General features: G+C 38.9%; 1 protein-coding gene across 4 annotated transcripts in view; it reads left to right on the forward strand.

Moving 5' to 3' along the window:
- Positions 1–646: 646 nt before the first annotated feature.
- The window catches only part of MAP3K7CL (MAP3K7 C-terminal like), a 41,507-nt gene continuing 27,716 nt past the window's right edge, over positions 647–14,437 (forward strand). Inside the window, exons 1-2 of one of the 4 annotated variants that reach the window (XM_081302461.1) lie at positions 647–896; positions 2,563–2,671. In XM_081302461.1, coding sequence (XP_081158587.1) covers positions 2,660–2,671 — 12 coding nt within the window. In that variant the 5' untranslated portion in view covers positions 647–896; positions 2,563–2,659. Of the gene's footprint in view, positions 897–931; positions 1,018–2,562; positions 2,672–14,437 lie in introns of those variants that run through there. The other 3 variants (XM_081302460.1, XM_081302462.1, XM_081302463.1) reach the window with 3 other exon arrangements.

Consider the following 14,437-nt stretch of genomic DNA (forward strand, 5'->3'; position numbering starts at 1 on the left):
CCTATTGATGAATTGAAGATTTGTTTGTCTATTTTGGACATCAAAAACATGTGCGTGTTTTGCAAAGAATTTTTTTCAGCCTCTGGCTTGTCTTTGCATTCTCTTAATATTGTTTGTTTTAAATTATTTAACATTATGGTCCAACTATTTTTAAATACTCTTGGTTTCCAAGTTTACAGTTGTTAAAAAGGTTGAAAAATCCTCATGCTCCATTCCTATTTACCATTGACCCTTTTGCGGTTGGTTGCATTTGTACAATGGATCAAGTCATCAAGCCCAACATGGGCCCAACCTCAAACCTCACGTTCTTAACCAGGATCATCGCTGCTATCATCTGAGAGCTGGCCTGTGGCCTGTCCAAATTGGCTGGTCTGGCGGAGCTGATTGGAGCAGCGGACATTTTTGCTGACTAGAGTCATGCTATCTTTGCCAGTTTGCTGGAATAGACACAGACACCGATTGGGTCACGCTGAAGACATTCCTGTCTTGTGAAGCAAGTCTGTTTGTATTTTAGGTTTGCCAGGACTAATGAATTAAAACATTTGGACTCTCCACAACTTGCTGTTTATCAATGCCTCTGACAGGAGGAGGGTTTTCTTTTGCTCTTGCTTTTTCTAGAAACATGACAACATCCTGGCTGTTGGAGAGGCAAGGAAAGGAGAGAGGGGTTGTGGAGGAAAGCGGAACAGGGAGGTCCCGTGGGACGCTGGGGTCTGGGACAGAGCAGGTAGCAGCGTGCAGCCCTGACAGCTGTCCCTGCTCCTCAGAGTGTCAGCGGCTGCTATGCAGCAGGTGCAACTGGGTTGCTTACTGAGTCTTCACTCCACAAAGGCAGCGACTGGCCAAGGCAGTGGCTGGTCCTGGATTACACAAGTGCAGACACTCAACTAAGTGAGGTAAGGCGACAGGTGTGAAAAGCGAACAAACTGCTCAGAGCACCAGCACCTTAACCAAAGCTTGGTCACAGTCTACAGCCGAAAGCAGGACACAGTGTCCCCGAGGCGGTGGGATGGAAAGGCAAGTTGGTTTAGGGGGTCTTGTGGTAGATGCTGTGTGGAACTCAGAATCCATCTCAGGCAGACAGATGTTTTCTGTTGTGCTGGGGAGGGGGTTGTAATTAGCTGTGTTATCAATTCCATTTCCTGTAGCTGGAAACTGTACTAGAGATCTCTTTACAAAATCCTGGAGGTAAATATCCATCTCTTGTGCTTTATTTCTTGCTGCAGGACATTGTTGGGAGATTTACCCAAAAAGGAGTGCCGCTTTCTGTTCTTTGATAGTATGATAAGGCGGCTGGGGATTATACAATGTGCAATAGCAAGACTTTTTCTTTTAACTACAACTTTTGGGGATTTTGATGGTTTCTTTAAACTTGAGATAGTCTGTGCTGTTTCTCCAGGAACAGGTGGCTAGAAAAGTACTTGACTCTAAGCAGAAGAAACCACAGAGACATGTGTCAGAGTTAAGACAGAAGGAATCTTGAGCAAGAAAATGTAGCTTTATGTTGCCCTTTTCTTCAATGCGTCAAGCCACTGTTTCTTTGTAGCTTAGAAGTATAATACATGGAGGGTAGGGTGCTTATTTGTGTATTGCTATCTGTGTTAAATGAATGGGCCCAATGTGATGCTAACTGGGTGATAGATAGATGCTGTTTTTTTTCTCTCCAAAGCTGTACTAGGTGTTTAATATAAGTGCATTCTCTTTGCATATACTGGATGAGATGATTCCAAACACATGGATGTCTAACTACACATGCATATACACACTTACTTTGGACCTATATGTAATTGTAAAAACAAAATTCAGTGTTCCAAAATCTATTTTTAGATACAGAAAAGTTATGGGAAAGAGTCAAAAACTTTGCTTTGAGAAAATGTCCTGCTACAGCAATTCCCAGAATCTTGCTAGGTTGGCTAAAGAGATATTTATATTTTGCCATTTTTAGAGACATTTTCCTCAAAATATCATTCAGGTTTTTTAGTTTGCTGTCTACATGAGAAGGAGAGTATAGGGTTTAGGGGAAACAGGACCAAAAATAGAAAAGTTAAATATAAATATCTAAATAACAAAGATATCATGTATTTATAACAATATCTTCCCTTAGTCTCTCTGAACACCAAATTATCAAATATTTTGTTTAAAGTGTATTTAGGCTAAATTATCTTATAGCACAGAAATATTTATTTATTTAGAAACAGGGTCTCATTGAGTTGCTGAGTGCCTCCCTTTTTGCTGAGGCTGGCTTTGAACTCATGATCCTCCTGTCTCAGCCTCCTGAGCTGGGATTACAGGCTTGTGTCACCATGCCCAGCTATAATAGAACTTTTCAGTGTGAAGGAATACTTAAAAGGTGATGTAGGTAGAGATTTTTGCCACATTTCATTTGTTTTAGATGTATATTGCTAAAGTAATTTCTGTATAAGCCAGAAAAAAATTTAATGGAGCAAGTGGATACTTTTGAAATAGGAAAAGGACGTTTACCAACTCTCCCCTCTAATTTCCAAGGGCGTTCAGAGGCGTGATATTGGGTAAAGTGACAAGGGCTCTCTTTTGTCCTCACAGCTGGAAGACCCAGGAGAAGGCCGGGCCTCAGGTGCCCACATGATTAGTACAGCCAGGGTACCTGCGGATAAGCCAGTACGCATCGCCTTCAGTCTCAATGACGCCCCAGGTATGCTCTGCTGGGGGTGTGTGTGCCTTCCTCATTCCCTCCTTTCCACCACCTCCTCTAATTGCACAAGGATGCTTAAATTTGCATGTGTGCATGACTTAATGATGAGAAGGTATATGGTATTCCATCATGCAGTTAGGCTGTGGCTTCCAGAAATGGCTGGGGCAATGTCTTTCCCCACGTTGATGTGGTTGTCTTAGTTCATTTCTTTCTTTCTTTTCTTTCCCCTCTTTAGCTTTCTTTTAGAGTAAGATTCATGGAGATAAAAACCATTCCTAAGGATAGCAGAGTGTGTCATTGTTAAAACTGCACGAGGAAATGTTGATTAAGAGCTGGCAGTTGGCTAGGTAATGTAAAAATATCACTGTCCCCGTTCCAGCAACATTTGTTGAAGCCGAAGTTTGAAGTGGTTTCTCACTGGTTTCTTGCTGGTGCTCCCACACTTCCGGCTAAACAAACAGACCTCAGCAGGAGTGATGAATGGGGCAGGTGAGGCGGGGCCTCTGGAAATAGTAAGGTCTGAGGTGAGGTTGCCATACTTAGAGCCCTTCGTCATGGCTCCCCTCAATGACCTCTTAACACACATATTGAATTGCACCACCTTTGAACAAGGGACCTCATGTGGTGGGAGGTCACAGCGGCAGGAAAGGAAGGCTTGGCCCTCCTCCACTGGCATTGGCCATTGTTCTTATCTTAACACCACCTGCTAAAACACATGTTCAAACAGCATTACCGTTTAAACTAGGGGTCTTTTGAGGACTGATTCTCTCTCTCTCCCTGCAATACTATGTGAGTGTGATGCTTTAAAAATTAATGATTGAAAAGGGACAGGATATTTCCAAAATAATGTGAAGTAAGGAGCTGGGCTCTGTGAATTCTGATGTGACACAGTCAATGCATTCTTGGGGTTACTATACCAGGTGATTATGTAAGTGACACATCTACCCTGGAGTTTCCGGACCGTGTGGTCTGCAATGGAGGACATATTGCAGAATGGGGAGGGGAATGCCTTGACTCTTTGTGATCTATTTTTCCAGAATTCTTCCCATGACTTGCTGTTGTACAATGTCCCCACTCTGGGGTAACTCTGTTAAACAGTGGTGGAGAGAAACCCGCCCAGTAGGTGAATTAATCCAACATAACACAGAAGTGACAGCTGCCATTAGTTGCACTTGTCTTTTGTATTTGGATTCACTTTTATTATTTCCAATTCCTAAAAGAACCGTGTGATGAAGGTATGAACATTATTTATAGAAACGGAGACTGAGACCTACAGACCACTCTGTTCAAAAGTAATAGAATTCTAAACTCAGGTCCTTAGACTCACATGTCCAAATTCTTCATTATTCCCAGTTCCTTCTCTAATTGAAAGAAGAAAAACCCTTTCAGTTTTAAACACATTTCATAAATCCAAGATTTCAGGGAAAGTCAGTGTGTAAGTGAGTAGCTCTCAAGATAGATGCATCCAAATTCATAACCCACAAAGGAAGGAACTGCATGGTTTCTTTCTTCTGCTCATGTCCTGTATGAAAAGAAGAAGCTCTTTCATAATGAATAGTCTTTCAAAGAAAATTTCAGAATATAAAACTTGCTTAAATCCCAATTGATGTTATTACATCATCATTTTGGACCAGAAAATAAATGCACTAATCAGAAGAGAGCCATATAAAGTGAATCTTGATATTTGGGCTGCATGAATGAAATCTTCTTGAAGTACAAAATGTAATTTATTTGCCATAGTCTTTGAACTCTTCTGGACCCTGATGGGGAGTTCTCATAATTTTCATCAATGAGTTCAAATTGCTTTGTCCCAATCTCTGTGTTTTTTTTTTAAACATCTCAGGAATGTCCATTTTTTTGCCATTACTCTATTTTTAATTTGTGCAATATAGTTGTATATAATGTTGTAATTTGTTCTTGTATATTTGTGTATGCACATAATACAACAATAAAATCTGGCCAGCATCAATCTCTATTATTTTCCCCTTTTCCTTCCCTTCTCCCTCCTTGCTGTCCCTTTCCTCTAGTTTACTGATCTCCCTTTGATTTTTTTGAGATCTGCCCCCTTCACCTTTCTTTTCCTTTTACTTCTCTAGTTTCCCCATAAGAGAGAAAATGACCCCTGACCTTCTGAGTTTGGCTTATTTCGCTTAACGTAATGTCTACGAGTTCCATCCATTTTCCTGCAAATGATACAATTTCATTTTTCTTTATGACTGAATAAAACTTCCTTATGTATATATTCCATATTTCTTTATCTAAGAATGCTCACTTTTAAAATTCATGTTTTTTAATAGATAGTTTCAAAAAGGGGTTATAATTTATTGTAAGTAATGCCTATCCTTGAGCCTCATAAAAACATGTGTATGAAGGCTTATGATGGACATGGCAAAATTCACTTTTTATCTTATGATTAATATGTCTCCTTATCTCTAGGAAGGGCACCTACAGAGAAAATCTAAGGCAGGAGCTGGGGCTCAGTATTTCTCAACTCTGGCCCGACTGAAGTGTTTATCTGAGAGCTGAATGTTTTCTCTGATATGCAGATACTAATTCACAATAAGGGTGTGGGGACTATGGAAGAATAGAAGTACTCTGGATTAGGCAGAGAGGAGGGGTATGAGGGTAAGAAGAACAATAGAATGAATTGGATATTATTACTCTATATACATATATGATTACACAACTTGTGTGATTCTACATCATGTGCAACCAGAAGAATAAGAAGTTATACTCCATTTATGTATGCTGTGTCAAAGTGCATTCTACTGTCATGTATGACTAATTAGAACAAAAAAAAAAACATTTAAAAATGCATGTTCAAAGGTCTTGTATATTCCAATTCAGGAGATTCATTACTTCTTTACAAAGAAAGAGAAATGTTTCCTCCTGTGTTTATGCATGCCATAAATGCAAGATTTCAAAGACTAGTCAGGGCCAGAACTCTGAACTTTTCCATGCACATAAGTTGTGAGTGTACAAAAAGATGCTTTTCAGATATTTGGGGACACTCCCTTCAAATTCTTGAATAAGGAGCATGTAGGGTGTCACACAGACACTTGCTGTCATGCAAGCTGTGCGTGCCTTTTGAATTCCAGTGCTTGTGGCTTTCAGACCACACATTTAGGGGAAAAACATCCAAGATCTTAGTAGTAAATGGGAAGCTAAGGTGAATTTTGGAGGTAATTCCTTATTGTTGAATTTATTTATTGATGAATAAACAGAGTTCAAGAAAAAGGAGACATCTTTGCTTATAAATATTGAGATGTTTTTATCTTATGAACCTGACCTTTCAGTCATTTTAGGTCTTTTTGTTGTTGTTGTTTTGCATGTATTCCTGAGATGATTTATTATAGAAGTTAAAGACATAGGGCTTTGGAGTTGGAGATTCATAATTTCTAGACCGTCTCCATCGTTATTTGTGTGATCTTGGATTCAAATTTGCTGGGATTCAGTTTTCCATAATATGTTTATAATAGTAACAGGATTATTGTAAGAATGAAATGATGATACCATATAGGTTAAATATTTAGCAAATTACTTGATGCAAATTAAGCATTCAACTCTTCCTCATAATTGTGATAATTGATTTTGTAGTGTTAAGGCAAATGTAAACTAATAAGTAATTGTAGATCCCACCTACATCTCCTACTTGACATCAGGGTAGCTCCCCCACCCCAAGCCCAGGGATGCTTAACCACAACCCTAGCCCTTTTTGTGTTTTATTTTTGAGTAAGGGGCTTGCCAAGTTGCTTAGGGCCTTGCTAAGCTGCTGAGGCTGGCTTTGAACTTGTGATCCTCCTGCCTCACCTCCTGAGCCACTGGGATTACATGCATGGCTCAAGGTAGATTTTATGGTGCAAATGGGCTGTAGTTATTTAGGGACTAGTTATCTTGTTCGTGGATTGTGAGTGTCCTGCTCCTTCTCTGATCATTAACTGACCTTTATTTAGTTTCTGTGTTTCCAACACTCTGCCAAAGGTGATGGGATGCACAAAGAAGGGTACAGCATGATCCCTCTCATGAGCTTTATAAGGTAAAGATATTTGGGAAAAAAAGTCCATGTTGGCAATGGCTTCTTGGAAAATGTAATAACCAAACCTAACTTAAAGGCAAGAAAGTTATAGAAAGGCAATGCAGGAAAGGAGTCATTTCTGGATTCCAGGTATAAAAAAGGGGGCACATATCTTCTCCAAATAGAAAACATGAACCAAATCTAAAAGTCAAGAAGAGCATGGTATATTCAGAAAATAACGATAGTGAATAGTCATTGGAGTAGAAGTCTGAACTGTAGAATAACATCATGCTTCCTACCTAGTCCTGTCTTGAGCCAGGCAATGTGCTGTAGGCTTATGGGGAAAATTATTTAGATAGCAATAGACTGGAATTACTGAGCAACAGACTAAAGTTAATGAAAGTTCAGCAAAAGAGTTTCTACTTGACCAGAAACAAGTGCATTTCAAAAGTCCTTAAGCAAAAGACTAAGATGATGATAATGGTAAAAATTTGGTGGAATAGTTCAGGATGTGGAGAGATGAGAGAATGGAAGAGGCCTTGTATAACGGTACAGAGAGACAAGTGATGAGAATCTGGATTTAAGAATGGAACAGGAGGACTGAATTCATAGTATGTTTTGAAGAAAGTGTTGACAGAACTGGGTGATGGACAGACTGCCTTTGGTGGATGGGTGTTAGTTGGTCATTGTTCATTGAAAGCAGAACAAGCCACAGACTTCAAATAGACCATGGAATTCCAGGAGTTTAAATAAAGGAAGCAAGGTTTGGTGTAAAAATTAAAAAAAAAAATCTATCATCTATTTTATGATCTTACCATCAGAGCCCTTCATGAAAAGATACTTAGCTAATTGTAATTCCTGGAAACAGAGATGCCTGTCTTTAATAAGAAAATGAAAAGATCCTTATTACTTCTGAATGAGAAACCCCAAAGAGTTAACTTTCTAATCTACATTCTTTATGGAGTTAATTTTCTCAATAAAAATATGCAGAAGAGAAGTATGAATCCTACCTCTTGGGTTATTAGAGAATCATGGGCTCTTCTCCAATTAAGAAATTCTAGAGCTGCCCATCCAGACGTTAGGATTTCATGTTAATTACTTGAGAATTTTCTTTTTCTCCAGCTGAGCTAAAGTCTGGCACACCCGCATGTAAAATTAGACTTTGGAACATTCTTTCTTTTTTGTTTTTAGTTTTTATTTAGAAAGAGTCAAGGACACCAGTTTCAGCCCAAGCTGATAGCTGCTAACATTTTTGTTTTTAAAAAATTCTTTCAAGCATTAGAATTTTTCATGTCTGGGCACAAATTAATCATATGTCATTTAGTTAAAAAAATTCAGGACCCATTTCTTTGGTATCTTTTTAAGACAATATAATTTTCTCTGCAAATATGGGGAATGGGGATGGAAGTAAGAATTTTGTGGAGTAGCTGAAATACTCACCTTGAACGTAATTTAACGAGTTGGGAATGGTGTGGTTGTTTTTTGTGTACATGTGTGAAACTGGCTCTCAGTAAAACTGAGGGTCATTGTTCCCTTTCTTCAACTTTCCCTAACTTGGTATGATTTTCCCTACCCTTAGAGCCCAAATACTTCTGGTACTCTCTTCTCTCCAGATTCTTAATCCTTCTTCTTTGGAAAGACTCTGGAGAACCTCAGCTACACTTAAACTATAAGTAAATATTGAGGTTTACCTTTTTATCTCTCTCCATGTTTTGTTCTTTCTTTGTTTTTCATACCCATTCAGTAGGAAGTTAAATGATAAATCCCACTAGATACCAGGCAACTTGATAAGGATGGCATTAAGAGAAGTCAGGAGTTATGACAGACGTTTTGAATTCTCTCAATTCATCTGTGCCAGCCTGAGTCTGTGTTTAAAGCTGCCCCAGAACCTGGTGACCAAATTCAGAAGAAAGTTCCTCAAGGCTGGGTGAGAGGGGGTTTCTCCTACATTTGCATCCTGCAGGGGGCACAAAGTTGGGAAACACACTAGAAGCTTATTGAAGACTTACAAAATCAGTAGTATAATGTGGCTATTTGGAGATCATTATTATTAATGAAGATTCTTTGGGACTTACTGATTTTCGTCTGTTGCTTAAGGTTGTAAAGAAAGGCCAGAAAGAGTGTTGATTGAGCACCAGGTGCTTTTACTTGTGTCATCTCCTCAATTTAATCCTGGCAACAACCCTGCAGGAAGGTGTTGTCATGTGCATTTAATAAATGTGCAAATGTTGGCTAGGGGGATTAAGTAATCTCGAATCAAGTAGTCAATAAATAGTACTAGGATTTCAAAGCCAGGCCCTCGGGCTACTTTTACTTCCTACCCATATAGTAAGAAAAGCCTGTGTGTCCCTGACAGCAGATAACTCTCCTGTGGTCCCGGGTGATGATGAAGAAAGGTTGCTTCTCATATGCTGCTGTAGGAAAGAGTAAAAAGAGAGGTAAAATTTTACTTAGTAGTGTGATGCACAACACATATACAGTCATCCCGAGGTTTCTGACAGCACTGGTTCCAGGCCCCCTTGTTGATGCTCAAGTCCTTCATGTAAAATGATGTAACATTTGCACATAATCTATGTACATCCACCTGAATACCATAAATCATTTTTAGAGAACTGATAATATCTAACACAATGTCAATGCTATATAAACAGCTGTTATACTGTATTGATTAGAGAGTAATGACCAGAAAAATAGTCTCTACACATTCAGTAGAGATGTAATATTTTTTTTCTCCAATATTTTTGATCCATAATTGGTTGAATCTATAGATGTGGAACCTATGAATGCAGAGGGTGACTCTATGTCCAAGAGTCTTTTCTTTTTTTTTAATATTTATTTTTTGTAGTTGTAGTTGGACACAATAACTTTATTTTATTTATTTATTTTTATGTGGTGCTAAGGATCGAAACCAGGGCCTTGCACATGCAAGGCAAGTGCTCTACCACTGAGCCACAATCCCAGCTCCCAAGAGTCTCTTCTTGAAGCAAATGTTTTTGAAGGAGTATAAGCTAAGTCAGTCAAAATATTCTGATAAGAGGCTGAAATAAGAGATTCATAAATGATAGCTACAATAATAGTGAATAGGTGAAAGTTTCTAAGAAATATAAAATGTGTTCTTCAACTCAATCATGTCTTCCATTGTAGAAAAATGTCTTTGAGTCTACTGATGCATGGTCTTGCTTGACTGATCATTTTAAGTACTGGTTAGGGTAACATGGTGTCTATTAATGGTAAAGAATTGATAATTTCCTGGGGGGGGCGGTCATACCAAATCTCTACTTCTATCCATCTCTGTTTTCACATCCATATCCATCTCTATACCTATATTTTTTTCATTTTGTGGCCCTGAAAGTCCAATGTACATTAAAGAATTCATATCTCTAATATTTAATCAGTAGAAAGCAAAGTTTTAAAAAGCTTTTGATGTGGCTCAAAACTGTGTGATGATCTATCAAGAACATAGGTATCTAAAAAAAGTTTTAGAAGTTTTTTGATGTATTAGAAATGTGTGTTGACAGCTGTCTATCACTTTTTTTTTTTTTTAGAGAGAGTGAGAGAGGAGAGAGAGAGAGAGAGAGAGAGAGAGAGAATTTTTAATATTTTATTTTTTAGTTCTCGGCGGACACAACATCTTTGTTGGTATGTGGTGCTGAGGATCGAACCCGGGCCGCACGCATGCCAGGCGAGCGCGCTACCTCCTGAGCCACATTCCCAGCCCTATCTATCACTTTTTTATTTCCAAAAATAAAATATCAATCTCAGTTTGGATTTGGAATAAAAGTACTCAAGGCCTTTTATGTATTAGTTAAATTTTTTACAATATATTCTAAAGACAGTGTTTGCTTTGAAAGGGAAATAACTTTTCAACTTCTGATTTAGATGAAAAGAGTAAATCCATAACTCCCGAGGTAATGGCTGTACCAGGGAAATCTCCAACTGTCAAGAGAGAAGTAAGTAGAGTCAGAGGTCTTGACCAAGGTGTTCTTTTCATACTATTCAGATGATAAAGAGTAACACTCCCAAATACTACCTCCACAAACACATATACATGGACACTCAACTGCGTTAATTCCACATTACCTTTGGTTAGATTTATGGTGCAAGGAATGGAAAATAAACTTCATGAAGCATCCATTATTATTACTGATTATTTCCTAGGTGCCAGGCTTCAGGCTAAGAAATTGACATCAATAACAAGTTTCTGAGATAAGTTAAATACTCTGCCTATTTTTCAGAGGACAAATTGCCTCAAAGAAATTATGTTGACAATTCACATTCACCAATTAAAAAGTGACCAACTCGAAATACTGTCCTACTTACTGAATGTTGTTCCTGTTGACTGTCTCTTTAGTGGTTGGGAGCTTCACGGGCAGACACTTCCCAGGATTAGCCTCAGAACCCCATTTATCTGCCTTTAAATCAACAGTTTGTCCCTGGTGCCCTGCAGGGCAGTCTCTAGAACAGCAGGACTCAGAGGTCATTCTGCAGGCAGGAGCAGTTACATACTTTGTGGGGCTCAGAGCAAGATGAAAATGCAGGGCTCCTCACTCAAAAATTACAAAAATTCAAGGCATTATAACAGAGCATTAAAGCAAGCATGGGGTCCCTTGTGGGCAAAGTGGTCTGTGTAATTGCCGGTCATGTGTGCATGAAGCTGGCTCTGACTGCAGGAAATAGAGGCATCTTCAGAGGATCCTGAGCAGGGCCCGCCTCTTGCATTCTAGTTGGGGAGTGGAGTGGGCAGGGGTCTGTCTTCTGGGCATGGCTTCTCCCTCTCCTGGTACAGTCTCTTCTGTGTATTAACCTAAACTGGAATTTCCCAATGGAGACCCCAATTACGTCTATGCTGATGAGCACAGTGGGAGGGGGAGATAACCAATCCCAAAGTTAAATCAAGATATTGTCCAATCAAGATATTGTTTAGAACAGTGGTTCTCAAACACTGGTTGCAGACCAAGTCAGACTTTGATGAAGTTTTCTTCTCTCATAAAACAAAAAGAAAAAGGGCATGACAGTGAGGTTGTTTTAGGGTATGTTTGCTCATGTTCACAATCAATTTATCCAGAATGGATGCTCCTTTATTCCAAGATTCTTATGATCTGGGCATTAAAATGTTCTCTCTCATAAAGAGATGTTATGGATGTACAGTAATTGTTTTTGAATCATCTTCCCTAGCTAAATAAAAAGTTGGATGCTCCGAGGCATGATTCCAAATACTGGGGGATAATTTTCAGGGGTTCATGAAATACAAGCCTGGGAATCCATGGGCCAGAAAGTGAAGAAAAGCAGAGTAGCATGTTAAAAAGAATCCTGAGAGGGGAGATACCCCTTCATCTCATATGGCCACCAATCATGAAGTCTTGGGGGGCTCCTTTCCCTTTGGGTCTTTGTCCTTAGCTTTGCTTTGAGAGGACTGGGCCAGAGGATTGCTTGCTTCCTCTCAGCTTCTGCATCCTCTAATAACTCAGATGGCATGGCAGTGAGGATTTGGATCACAGAGTCAGTGTGTCCTCTTTATCCATTCCATGGAGAAACAAAGAGAAGACAGTTTAAGGGAATCTGAAGACAGAATCACCACGGAAGCAACCCAACAGCTGCTTGGTAGATGCTGAGACGAGCCCATCATAGAATGTACTATGGTATGTTATAATGGTTGGGATACCAACAAGAAAGTTCTATCTTAAGGACCATTGGCTTAGTCACACAGTGTTTGCCAAATAAGCAGTGAACATCTGCTTATTTAAAAAATTCCTCTTTAATTCATTCTTTAATATTTCATCCTCTAAAAAATCCCTTAGGATACATTTTGCTTGGTCCATTAAACCTACATTGTCGTTTTGAATGAGGTGCTTTCCAATTGCTTCCTTAATGCATTGAAAAATATAAGGTAATTTACCATTTTAGCATAGAGTCTAAGTCCCTGCTTTGCACATAACAGACACTCTATAACCTTCGGGTAAGATAAATTTTAATAAAAAATATACTTGCACTATGATTTGTTCTATTATAAACGCATCTAGCAACTGTTCTTCCTTTCTTTCTTGTTGTTTTTAAGCTAAACATCCCAGGGGGTCTCTCGGTATAGCTACTGTACAGACTACTTCGTGCTTCTGGAATTGTCAAAACAAACTTAACTGCTCTCAGGAACTCTGATCCAGTATCACTGTCAAAATGTTTTACAATGATTCGGCCAAATGTTTGTGGAACAGCTGTGCTACTCGTCTAACTGAGTCATTTTCCTTCTTTCCTTTTGGCCCATTCCTGTGATTCATCATTCCACTTTTAGAATATTTGCCTATTTTTAAAACCAGTCAAACAAGACAGCCACGGTTTAAAAGTAAACACCCCACACATCAACTTGGGGCAGCTCTGTGAGCTGCTTCTCGAGCCCTCAAATTCCTGGCAGGCAGGGATGCCAGCTAAACCAGATGGCATGGAGCAGTGAAATACAGGGTTGGCTTGCAGACTTGGTAGTCTCCTTACAACTGTCTTTGGTTTTCTTATTTCCGCTGCCATTTCCTGCTTGGGTTAATCCAACTTGATCCATTCTTTAACACAAGGTTTTTATTTTGCTTGTCTCCAAAAACATCTATTATATGTTTATTTTCATGTCAGTCAGTTAGACTTTCATTTCAACTTAAGAAGTCCAGTCTTAAGCCTTCATTTATCTGGAAAATTATCTTTACAGTCACATATAATATACCTTGACATAGTATAACTATAAATGATGGCATAGATTCAATATTAAACTTCATTAATCCTGGGTCACAGTAGTTATTTTCTATCTATGTTACTACATTAGAAAAAATGAATAATTTTTCCTCCCTTTTTAATAATTAAGCAGGAAGGAACATGACATTGTAGAAGGCGAGGTGGATTAAGTCTCAGGAAGCATCTGAGTTCCATTCCTGAATATCTCCTAGAATTCTAGAATTCTCTGTCCACATTTGTACTTTACAGAAGTGTTTTCTCCTTCCAACAAGTGCCTGCTTTTCTGTGATTATTAGGGTTGGGATGCCAAAATATAATATGTCCTCAATTATCTGTGCCAAATTTTTCTGGCCTTGGACCCAATGAGCTAAAATAATCATGGTGTCTAGGTTTTTGAAATTGTACTGAAATAAATTAAATGCCTCTAAGACCAAAATCGGTTTTACAGAGTATAAATTTCATAATGCAGGCTCTTTCTATAATGGGTCAGCAGTGGCAAGTGGATATTTCTGCCTTTTGTGCAGTTCTTTGCAAGTAATGGAGTGAATTGAAAAGGCCACAGCAATTGGCTAGAATTTGTCACTCCTAGTCTTGGAAGGAAGATAGCATTCCAAGAGTCTGTGGATTGAGTCTTCTGTGAAACTAAGTAGCATCAATGAACCCGTGGACATATACTGACTGGCCCAGGTGTGGGTACAAAATGGATTCAAGTGAGGTGGTGCATTGCTTGGTTCAAAGCCATTTCTAAGCAGGAGTATTATTATCCTCTTTACTGAGAAAGAACAAATGCTATTAAGTGACAGGACACCTGAGGTATCTGGCAGAAGTTAATACTGCCTTTGTTTAAATGATCTTTTTGGTAAGTATCTTCCAGGTCTCCAAAGAGACATATTCCCTTAGAAACGAGGAGTACTTCATGTACTGCATTTTATTTGGGCTGTGCTATCAGTGAGTTGGGAGGGAATAAAATTGGCCTGCTAGACTTGTGAGCTCTTTGTAGATTCAACTGAGAATGGAAAATGTTTCGTTGTTGTTTTTTT

Source organism: Spermophilus citellus (genome assembly GCF_964194105.1).
Source record: "Spermophilus citellus genome assembly, chromosome: 7".
Taxonomy (NCBI): domain Eukaryota; kingdom Metazoa; phylum Chordata; class Mammalia; order Rodentia; family Sciuridae; genus Spermophilus; species Spermophilus citellus.